The sequence below is a fragment of the Trichechus manatus genome, unplaced genomic scaffold (assembly GCF_000243295.1).
Source record: "Trichechus manatus latirostris isolate Lorelei unplaced genomic scaffold, TriManLat1.0 scaffold00007, whole genome shotgun sequence".
NCBI classification, from domain to species: domain Eukaryota; kingdom Metazoa; phylum Chordata; class Mammalia; order Sirenia; family Trichechidae; genus Trichechus; species Trichechus manatus.
Window position 1 is genome coordinate 29967109 of NW_004443943.1, and position 12049 is coordinate 29979157.

Genomic DNA, 12049 nt, shown 5'->3' on the forward strand with positions numbered 1-12049 from the left:
CTGTATGTACTCTTTATTGACTTTCTCCGCTTTCCTGTATCACTTCCCCTGTCTCCTACTGTTGCTCCCTGGGAGCACCTTCCATATAAACTAACTTGCACTGACATCCTTGCCTCAGGATCTGCTTCTGGGAATACCATGTGTCTCAATGGCGGCATCTCAAGATGGTGGAGACTCCTTGTCCTCAAGTGACTATGTGGAGCAGAGCCTCCTCCCCTCAATCCTCTTTCTCTCATTTACCTACATCAGACTTTGCTTGAGTGAGAAATACATCTTTGTTGTGTTAAGCCATGGACATTCTTGTTTTATTTTTATAGCCCAGCCTCAGCTGATTAAATACAGTGCGGGCTGCTCCATGCATCGCATTTTAAGCAGGACATTGACAAACAAGAGCACCAAGTCCATTCTAGCCCCTAAAAACCTCTAATCTGCTGCTTCTCTCTATCTCCACCCTAAACCAATCAGCTCTTGCCTGCCTTCTGCAGTTCACACCAGTCCCCTATCAAGCCACTCCCAGGCTGTGGCCAGTTCTTTTAAAAGTGGACATCTGACTGTATTACTTCTTACTTAATTCCCTTCAAAGGCTGAAGTCCAAATCCTTAACGGGGCCTATATGACCCTGTGAGGGCTGGTCCCGCCTACTCACTCGTCTCCCTGGAGCCACTCTCCCCCAATGTCTGTCTGTGCTGTATCTCACTAGCCTGCTTTCAGTTCCTCAAGCAGGACAAACCCTTTCCCATCTCAGGACATTTGCACATGCTGTTCCTTTTCCTAGAATGCTTCCCCCTCTACTCTCCACCTTGGAAATTCCTGTTCATCCTTAAGATCTCAGCTAAATGGTCACCTCTTGGGGGAGCCTTCCTCAGCTTAGACAGGTCCTGCTGATATAGGCTTTCATAGGCGCTTCGATGTACTTCCCCTTCACAACATTGGTTGCAATTTTATTATTTTGAGGTGTGTTTCTTTAATATCTGGGGCCCCCATTGCACCATAAAGGCCAAAAGATCCACATTTGTTTTGTTCGTTACTATATTCCTGATGCCCAGCACAGTGTGCCCGGTATATAGCAGACACTCAGTTAATAAGTGCTGAATAAATGCCTGCATGAATAAGTAAACGAAGAAGTGAGCCTTGGACCTAGATAAATTTGTTGGGAGGCAAGAATTCTGACACAAGGAGGAAACAGTACTTGCCATTCTGGTTCTGAGTTTCCCTCTGGGACTGGTTTCTGTGAGGAGTGGGGAGGGCTGAAGAGCAGCTCCTCTTTTCTGTGAGAGAATGGGCAGGGGGAGGGGCTAGTGGATGTTCAAACTCTGCTGGGCAGCTCAATGTCATCTCTGCTCTGCCACTGCTTACCATTCCAGGCTGTCTCCTGTTGCTCTTCTCTAGGCCCTCAGGGTACCCCCCCTCCTACAGCCCTCTCTGGCCTCCGCATCAGAGCTGGTCAAGCACAGGCAAGGAGAAGTCATTTTATTTGGCCTCAAAGGGTTGGGTAGAGAGAGTGGAGCAGAGAACTCCCTCATTTTCTGAGACCCTTGGAAGCAGAAGCGTGCTAGTGTGGGTATCTTTCGGCTTCTCCCCATCACAGCCTTTGGGTCCAGGTGCCCTTCCCCATAGGGGGATGTTGAAGGTCCTCCCTATATGAATATTATAAGTTGGGGCAGGCTCCAAACCTCCCACCCATCCTTTATAACCCTGGGCAAGGCAGGTGTCCAGGGATTTATACTGACAGACTCCTACAAAAACCCACCCATCTGCTTGTCCTGGACCACCTCCCTGGTGAGCAGTCCCCTGCCATGAGCAGTTGCCAGTAACCAATATTTTTCCCTCAGTCCTCCCCGTCCTGGGTCTCTGAAGCACTGGATTTATTGTCATCCTTCCACTATCTTGAACTTCTTTCCTCCTTGATTTTGTTCTGGACTCTTTGCCTCTGTAATCGCTCCTCTTCCTCCTCCAAGACACTAAAGATCTTGGTCTTCCTCTTCTCACTCAAGCCTCTCTCCCCTGATGACCCTGTCCATTCCTGCTGCTTCAGGCATCACCGCCATGTGAACCAACTCCAAATATCATCCCTCCTCCTGACCTGTGCTGGGCTCGGGGCACATGGCTTGGTGGGATCATTTGGAGAGGACTCCTCAGCCCTTGGGCCAAAGTTTTTTGCTTTTGCCAGGCTAGCCTGATTACGCCTCCATTTTGTTGTTTGTTTACTTGCTCATGTCCTATATCTCCTTCCAGGCTAGAAAGTCCATTGAGATAGGATTATGTGTACCTTGGAGCCCTTGGGATGCAATGGTTAAAGCGCTCAACTGCTAACAGAAAGGTGAATGATTTGAACCCATCAGCTGTTCCGAGGGAGAAAAGAGCTGGCAACCTGCTCCCATAAAGATTACAGCCTAGGATACCCTATGGGGCAGTTCTACTCTGTCCTACAGGGTCACTATGAGTCGGAATCAACTCGATGGCACCTAGTAACAACAACATCTGTCTTACTCTCTCGGCACCCTAGGCAATCAATAAATGTTTGTTGAATGAATAAATAAAACATAACTGTGCCCTCTTCCAACTCCATGCCTTTGTTCTTGCTGGTTCCTTCCCTGATGTGCTTTCCCCTCCTCCATCTAGTTCCATTTGTCAAACCCTCCTCATCCTTCAAGACCCACTCAAATGGCATCTCCTCCCTGAAGCCTTCCCTGATGCCCCAGTTTGGAGCAATTATTCTTCCTACTGAATTCCTGTGGACTGAGGCTTGCCTCAATTATAACACACCTTTTGCTTTGGATTTAATTATTTTTGTGCTCACCTCTGTCCCTCACCAGATGCCCCTGTCCTCTTACAAGACAGTGAGCCCCTTGAGGGCAGGGGCAGGGTATCTGCGTATTCTCCGTTCCATAATCCCTGGTACTGTGCTTTCTATGAAGAAGGAGCTCAATAAGTGCTCATTAGCAGAAGGCAAGCGTATTGATTGCAGTCAGTGGTGTTTAACTGGTCCAGATACTGCTTCCGTCCAGCCCAGAGTGGGGCCCCTGACCCTCCTTTCCTCTGGCTGGGAGCACACTCGTGCTGACTGGACTGCCTCCAAGATCTCCCTCCTGCCTCCCCACTCAGTCGCTGCTAAATTTACCTAAGTCTTGTCCCACTCCAGCACCATTTCAGACTTTGCATGGCCTGACCACAGCCAGGTAGATGGAGGAGGGAGGTTGAACTGCAGGGATTGTCTGCTCTCACAGGGCCCCTTGACAAGAGCCCAGGAGAGCTGAGGTTGGCTGATGGAGGCCTCAGGGCTTCAGGGGAATGTACACAGACTCCTGTGCAGCGTCCCCAGGCCCTGAGAACCATATAAGTATGGGGAACCCCAGGTCTGCATGTGTGTGGTCACATCTGTGCTGATGGAGGCGATAGCAGGATGTTGGTATATGAGTCATCAGTGAGGGCTTCCTGTTTGGGCTGCCAGAGATTGAGTGGCAAGTTTTCCAGCAGATTTAACCCTAGTGTTTCAGAGGTTTTTGTCCCTGAGCTAGACTGCACACCCATGCTAGCCCGGAGGCTGTTAAACATTGGTGCTTACTGAATATATCCATCACTAGAAAAAAGAAACAGCTGCCATCAAGTTGATTTCAACTCATGGTGACTCCATGTGTTGTGGAGTAGAACTGTACTCCATAGGGTTTTCATGGCTGTGACCTTTCAGAAACAGATTGCCAGGCCTTTTTTTTGAGATGCCTCTGGATAGGTTTGAACCACCAACCTTTCACTTAGTAGCCCAGCAGTGTTTGTGCCACTCAGGTCTCCACAGAGACCACATACCCAGGGAAATCCTCATCAGGGTGCCAATCTCTTGCTAAGAGCAGTAGGTAGATACCTCCGGTAATGTCTGGGGTAGGAGTGATTGCTAGACCCTGCCAGAGAGGGGGCATCCGTAGAAAAGGATATGCTGAGTGTAGGGGTCAGGCTGTAGGTGGTGGGGATGGTGGTGAGTAGGGTCACAAGGGAGGCACCACCTGTTGGTGGGAGGCCAGAAAGGTGTGAGCCAAGAAAGCCGCTAGGTCTTGAAGGAGACGGGACCAGGCAGGGCTGCTCAGCTTGGTTAGCTAGAAATAGAACTGGTGGAACTTGGGAAGACGGGAGCTGGGAGGGTCAGCCCCTTAACATTCAAAAACAGAAAAATCCCCTCAACAGGAAAATGTAAAACTATTCATCGGTGGTAGCCAGCAAGAGGCACTAACTAGTACTTTCCAGAGGAACTCAACAAGCAGAGTTTGCTAGAACTCCTGAAAGAACCTTGCTGGAAGCTGCAGGAAATCCAACCAGAATACTGAAAACAAGCACCCAAGTACACAGAGAGCAGACTCACGTAGGAGCTCAGAGTAGACGCTAGAGTCGGACCTCAGAGTAATGTAGTAGCTCAGAGTAGAGTCTAGAGTCGGCACCTTAACCTCTGTATGCCTCATTTTCTCTTCTAAAAAATGGGGCTAACCATACCTGCTTCATAAGGCTATCACGGGGATTAAATGAGTTAATGTATGTAAAGAAGTTAGAACAATGCCTGGCACAAAATAACCACCATGTAAGCATGTGTTTACTATTATTAATTAGTATCCAGACATCTAGGACCCAGAATCCATTGCAGATCTATTTAGACTCTTGCTACTCAAAGTGTGGTCCACTGACTAGAAACATCAGCATCACCTGGGAGCTTGTTAGAAATTCAGAACTCAGACCCAGTCCTGTCTGCTCTGAATCAGAGCCTGCATGTAACAAGATTCCCAGGTGAATGGTGAGCACATTAAATCTTGTGAAGCACTGCTGTGGAGCACACAGGAGGCCACACCCAGAAACCAGGGGAGGGATGGGCTATTTTGGGAAGGAGGCCAACAGGAATTAGGCCCCCTGCCTTGGGGTGCCCACAGCCTGGAAAGCCTCACACAGCTTTCGGGCAGGACTATTCCTGTGAGCTTTTCACTTGGGACACAGACATTGTTCAGGCCTGGGGGGACTCCCTACACATCGGTGTGCTGGGACAGCCTGGTGCCTGGGGCCACCGTGGGGGCATGGTGGCTGAGGCCACCCCCGCCCCCAGCCCGGGGGATGACGCGAGGTTGAGTGGTGGTTTGCTGGAGTACCAGGTACTCAGGAGGCGGTCCACCTTTTCCCGGCTGGAGATGGCGCGCAGGTGGGCCTTCCTGCTACCGCCGTCTGGGTCCTCCGGGGGCTCAGGTGCCTCTGGCGGCTCCAGGTTCCTGCCCGCAGTGTCCTGGCGCAGCCCCCGAGCCCGCATCTCGCTCTGCATGCTGGCGAAGAAGTGCAGCACGCACCGGTGCGCGAAGTCCCGCGCATGCTCGCAGCACGTCTCGTCGAAGAGCTTCTGCTCCAGGTCCACGTAATTGCTCCAGTACCTGCGCTGCAGAAGGACGGTCTGGTCGAAGCAGGGCCTCAGGCATCGGGCCAAGAAGGCTGCGATGATGAGCAGCAGGGTGATACTCCAGCCGATGGCCTGGAGGGCAGGGAGGCACAAGGTTGGGTGCAGGTGCACGGTGTAGTAAGGGTGCTCCAAAGTCCCTCTCCTCGCTTCTCCCTCCCAGCCTTTCTCAAACTAATCATCCTCCCATTCAGTCATCCTTCCACCCAACCATCCTCTCATCTGTCCCTCCTTCCATCAACCTACCTATTCACCTATTTTCCCTTCCATTCATCCTCCCACCCTGGCATCCGTTATCTATCCAACCATATCTCCATCCATCCATCTCATCTGATTATCTATAATCTTCCTGTCCAGTCATTCTCCCAACCATTTTTCCATCTGTCATTATTCATCCTCCTATCTATCCATCTTCCCAAACTTTCTCCTATTTATCCATCCATCCATCCACTATTCTCTCCTCTTTTTATTCATTCGTTTACCCATTCTCATATGTTTCATCCATCTATGCATCCATCCATCCTACGTTTTGTAGTAGGCACTGTGCAAGCCACGGGGACCCAGTCTTTGCTCTCGCAGAGCTCACGCTGTAGTGGGGGAAATGGACAACTAAATAGGTGATGAGTGACTAAGTGCCACAAGGAGGGAAGTACAGCAGGTCATGGGAATCCAGAGGAGGGACACCAACCTGAACGTGAGCGCTCAGGGAAGACAGTGACATTTAAGCTGAGACCTAAAGGATTAGTAACAGTTATACCAAAAAACTCAATTACCATCGAGTCAATTCTGACTATAGCGACTCTATAGGACAGAGTAGAACTGCCCCATAGGGTTTCCAGGGAGAGGCTAGTGGTTTCAAACTGCCAACCTTTGGGTTAGCAGCTGTAGCTCTTAACCACTGTGCCACCAGTGCTCCAGTTATGTAAGGTATCAACAGGGCAACAGTGTTCCAGGCACGAATCCAGCATGTGCAAACGTGAGAAAAAACTGGAAATAGTTCTCTAAGGCTGGAGCCCACACCTGGCAGATTCCTCCCTCGTCTCTACCCGCGCAAAGCTACAGTCTCTTCCAGGTATGGTTTAAAATCCGGAGTGATTATGTGGCCTGAAGCAGAGAATTTTCATTCCTCTAAACCCCAAGCAAAAACGTATTCAAATCCTTATCGTTTGCAGGTGTGATTTCAACAATTTACAAAGCTCTGTCATTTGACCAGTCACCAAATTTTAAGGTGAGTATTTTATACAGGAGGAGCAGAAAACCAAGCAACTTGCTAAACTTGATGTGATTGCTGAGTTGAGATTCAAACCCTGGTCTCTCGGATTGTATATCCCATGCCCTTCCCGCTGGATTAGTGACAGTATAGTGTTTAAGCCCACAGGGACTATTAAGGTGAAGATCAAACCCCCCTTAGTTTTGCAGGAGAAACTGGGGTCCAGAAGAGGGGAGGACTGGTCCCAGGTCACAGCTTGGACCAGAATCAAGTGTGTCCTGTGGTCTTCTCTCCACTGTACAACCGGCCTGCATTTGCCGTGAACATGTCTCAGCTTCCCAAAGGGCGGGGTTTGTGTCTCTATTATCTGCATCCTTTGAGTGGTGCTCTTCATGCAGTAGATTTATATAAATTCTTTTTGGTGGACAGAGCCCAGGGCTGGGGCTCTGGGGGAGGGAGAAGGAAGATGTGGAATCTAGAGCCTATGGTGAGGCTAGGGTTTGCGCCAGGATAATGGAGTTGGTGCCTGTGGAGAAGGCATCTTCAGGCGACCTGCATTGTAGAGAGGTGGTTAAGAGGGTTTGGAGTAATGACAGGTGCACTCAGATCCCTACCCTGCCTCGTAAAAGCTGTGTGAGTCGTTTTTCTTATCTGCAAAATGGGGTGATAATAATTGCATCTACTTCATAGGGTTGTCCTGAGAATTAAATAAAATAATGCATATAAAAAGAAGCCCTGGTGATGCAAATGGCCAAGTACTTGGCTACTAACCAAAAGGGTGGTGGTTTGAACCCGCTCAGCAGCTCCAGAGGAGAAAGGCCTGGTGATCTGCTTCCATAAAGACTATAGCCAAAAAAACCCTATGGGGCAGTTCTACTCTGTCATGTGAGGCTGCTGTGAATAGGAACTGACTCAAGGGTACCCAACAACAATAACAATGTATATAAGATGCTTAACATAATGCCTGACATATAAGTGCACAATAAATGGCAGTTATTATTATTTCTGAGGAGTGTGTGTATGGGGTAGAGGGTGGGGCAGAGCAGTAGAGACCTGGACTCTCTCTCTTTGTCCTGCAGCCCAGCCTCCTGGGGACGGACCCAACCAACTCCTGGAGGGCATGGGAACCTGTTCTCTGCCCTGGGTGAGTCAAATTTGATGAGAAAATGGCATAGGTCCAACACTGTCCTGTGACTGGATCACACTCCTGATTCCCTGCTCACCACCCGCACCACCCCACCAGGACCACCCGTCTCCAGCAGTGGTGAGAGTCCTCAGGAAATGATCCACACCTCACCCTACCCCCTTTGGAACCAATGCAGGACATTTGCCAGGCCTGGGGGCAGGGATTGTGGTGAAGGGACTATCTGGCCCTCTGGTCTTGGACTCCAGCATTGACGCCAGAGCCAATGAAGGGGAACATAGCGGTGACCACCATCGCAATTACCTGTGACAGGCACCGCAGGTAGCGAGACACTGCCTTTCGGGCAGGACTATCCCTGACCAGCTCATCCTCCTTGCAGGGCACCTTAGCCAGGAAGAGCTGCACCTGGCTGAGGGTCATGTTGGCAAAATCCAGAAACTTCTCAGGGTCCACAAAGCTGCTGAAGGCACACACGAAGCACTTCCCATCAAGGAGGGCCAGCAGGATCCAGACAAGAGGGGCAGCCAGAGCTCTCTGCAGCACGGAGGAGCACATATACCTGGGAGCAGAGGAAAGAGGAGGTCATGGAGGGCAGCTAGGATCCAGCTGCAGCAGGAAGGCTATAGGGGAGATGCAAGGATGGACTTCCCCCGGAGGGATGGGAAATATCAGGCTGGGTTACATCAAAAGACTGGTTGCAGCCCCGAGGGTAGAGGTCCCAGTAGCAGAGGGCAGGGAGGAAGGAGGGCTGGGGGCCCTGGGAATCCCAGGACTGGAATACTGGGGACTTGGTATTCTTCTCAAGGTACTGTTGGTGCCCTGCCCATGCCAGAGGCATCTACAAGCTTTGATGGATAGTTTCCTTTCCTGTGGATGTGGAGGGCCGCCTATCTCTGCCTGAGGACTTCGGAGCATTCTCTGTATCAGAGAGGAGCAGGCAGGAAGTGCTGGAGAGTTAACAGCTCCCAAGATAACCTTCAACCCAAGAGGGACAGGATCTGGTGGTTAAATACCCCAGCTTCCTCAACCCTCAGTGGGACAATTCTGAGGTCTGTTCTGTGCATTGTCTCAGTGGGTTCCCGGAAGGACAGAATCCTAGTTGCCCATAGCGGCAACTCACTCATTATCACTTTCTTTCCAGAGTTTTTTGGGGGAGCCTACTAAGACAGCCCTGCCCGATAACCTCTCACAGGCAGCACTTCAAACACCACCCCCCCAGCATCTGGGGGCGCTGTCCCTCTGCTTGGCCTCACGTGCCTCTGCAGACCAACTCTGCCCCTCTAGTGAACTAGATTGGGTGTTGGTCACAGGACAGGAGGCTCGTAGAGCTGCACTTACTGGATCCCAGAGGAAAAGACAAAGGGCACACCCAGTACATGTGACCCACCCTGCAAGGCTGAATCACAGGGAACATGTATTCCCTGAGGAGCACGAAACAGAGGATGTACACGCACAGGGCACAGATCTTGTTGTTAACTTGATCATATACAAAACATAAAATGATGTGTGCTGAATGTGTGTGTGTACATGCACACAAGCATGCATGCACACAAACATGCATGCACATAGCCTACCCAGGTGTGAATTATAAATACGTTGTAGGCAGTGGTAGTTCCAGCATTTTCTCTGGGGGGCAATGAGGTTGGTGGATGGAACTGGGGGACTTGTGAAGTTACATTCCATCCCTTTGGGAAAACCTCAATTGTCTATATCAAAGAATAGGGGAGGGAAGAAGACCATGAGTGGTCTAAAGGCCACCAAGCCACTCCTGCCACTGCCCACAGATCTACAGCACTTAGATATTGTCTCCAGAACACTCAGGGCAGCTGTTCAAGCTTGAGCTGTGGAGTTAGAGAGCCCGTGTTTGCAACCCAGCAGTGCCACTTCCTAGCTGTGGGAACTTGGCCAAATTACTTAACCTCTCTGTGCCTCAGGTTCTCCATCTGTTAAAGGGAGTCCAATAAAGGAGCAGACTCAGGTGGAGGTGAGAATTCAGAGAGGTCCAGCATATAAAGTGCTTGGCACAGAGTCAATGCTCAGTGTTGGCCGGTGAGCAAGACGAATCACGAATTAACTCCCCCAACTGATTTTGACACAGAGCACCAACCCTGAGCTAGGCTCTGAGGACACAGCAGTGCCAACAGATGAGGTCCCTGCCCTTGGGAGCTTACAGCAAAGGGAAGGCAATCATTAATTAAATCATTGCCTCTCATTACATGTGGGAAACACTGCATGGCATAGCACTTAATATGTGTGGTGAGTTATAATCCATGGTCAGTGTGGCAGATGTGACCTGAGTAATTCTCGGGAATCCTGTATCATTCATGTGTCACGGATAGACCACCCACGGCACTGGCCACAGAAAGGTAACAAATGACAGGAATAGAAATATCTGTTTCCAGAGTAGAAACTGGCAGATGGGTCTCCATGGGCTGACAATGCCTGGAGGAATGAGGGGGCACACCTGGCAGTGCTGTGGGGGTAGGTGGTTGGAGGAGCCCCTGACAATGCCCGTGAGGTGGTTGGGGTTTAGGTGTGCAGCTGGCAGTGCCAATGGGGGTAGGTGGTTGGAGGAGGCCATGACAATGCCCATGGGGGGTGGTTTTGTTGATTTTGTTTTCGTTATGTTGGTGTGTGACTTTGGAGAGACCCCATCTCTTACAGAGTAGAACTGTTTCATAAGGTCTTCTTGGCTATAATCTGTATGGAAGCAGATTGCTAGGCCTGTTCTGCTGTGTGGCTGGGTGGGTTTGAACCACCAACCTTTTGGTTACCAGTCGAGTGCAAACTGTTTGTGCCACCCAGGGACCTTTGTTCGGGGTTTTGGTGTGCAGCTGAAAGTGCCTGTGGAGACTAGTGGTTGGAGAGTGGGGGAGCCCCTGACAATGCCCCTGGGTAGCTGGGTGGTTGGGATTTGGAGGTGCACCTGGCAGTGCCTATGCAGGTGGGGAGTTGGGGGAGTCCCTGGCAATGCCCCTAGGTAGCTGGGTGATGTGGGACCGCACCTGATGATGCCTGGGTCCTTCCTCCGGTGCCCCATGGGCCGGCGCCACTCCTCCACCATCACCACGGACTGCCGGTTGGCGAGGAGGCCACAGAGGAAAAGGGCGAGCGGAGGCGTGAGCAGCAGGCCCAGGCCGTACAGGGCATTGTAGTGCTCCAGGCAGGGGCAGTTGAAGTCGAAGGAGGAGTACAGCTTGACCGTGACTGCAGCCAGCAGCAGGCAGATGCCATTCATCACAGATTCTGTACTGGACTGGAAGTGCTGGAAGAGCATACGGAATTTATCCATGGCTCTGGCTGGGTGGGTGGGGGCAGCATTCAACAGGGCAGTAAGGCTTTAGCTGCCTACTGGCCAATGCCAGGCCACGCTCAGGACGAGCTGGGGGGCCACAGGAGGGTCTTGCTTCTCTTCCAAAGGCCTGAGGAGGTAAGGAAGAGGCTGAGTCCAGACCCCAGCCCAGCCCTCTGAGGTCCAGCAGAGAACTTAAGGCTGAGGCAGACTCTCTCCACAAAGGCTCCCCTGCTCAGCTCAGCTTGATTGTCCCCCAAAGGCACTCTCCTCCTCTCTGGGGGAATGAGTCACTGCTCAGTGACCAGCCAGCCCAAAGCACCTCTAGGCAAATGGGCTCCGCCTTGTCACCCTATCCCTCCCCATCCCACTCCCTCCTCTCTTCAGGGTTTGGATTCTCAGGCCAGACAGCTGGTGGGGTGTTTGGTGAGGGACAGGCAAATTCTGGGTGTGGTAAGGAAAAGATGCTGGTGGAGGCCCAATTATATTTTCTGGTCTTGGTCAAGAGCAGGACTTGACTCAGCCCAGCCCAGGGAGATTTCACGCTGGCTTTTATGCTGAGAGGAACCAGATTGTTGTTGTGGTAGTTGCCATTGAGTGGATTCTGACTCATGGCGACCCCGTGTGGGCAGAGTAGAACTGCTGCATGGGGTTTTCAAGGTTGTGACCTTTTGGAAGCAGATCGCCAGGCCTGTCTTCCAAGGTGCCTCTAGGGTGGGTTCCAGCTGCCAACGTTTTGGCTAGTAGTCGAGTGCTTAGCCATTTGTACCACCCAGGGCTCCAGAGGAGCCAGGAAGGGAGCCTCTAACCCTGTCTGAAGGGTTCCTGGAAGAGGAGGACCTTGACAAGAGTCTGAAACCATGAGTCTGCGTTTGCCAGTGTTATAGATTCAATTGTGTCCCCCAAAACATGTGTTGAAATTCTAACCCCTGTACCTGTAAGTATGTCCCTGTTTGGAAATAGGGACTTTTTGTTATGTTAATGAGG

At 51.1% G+C, this 12049-nt stretch overlaps 1 protein-coding gene across 1 annotated transcript; it reads right to left on the minus strand.

Annotated features, from left to right (window-relative positions):
• Window positions 1-4997: 4997 nt before the first annotated feature.
• On the minus strand, window positions 4998-11062 carry CALHM3 (calcium homeostasis modulator 3). Its single transcript, XM_004370107.1, is given in 4 exon segments — window positions 4998-5072; window positions 5075-5491; window positions 8074-8329; window positions 10776-11062. Coding segments are annotated over 4 exon segments (1035 nt in total).
• Window positions 11063-12049: the final 987 nt, after the last annotated feature.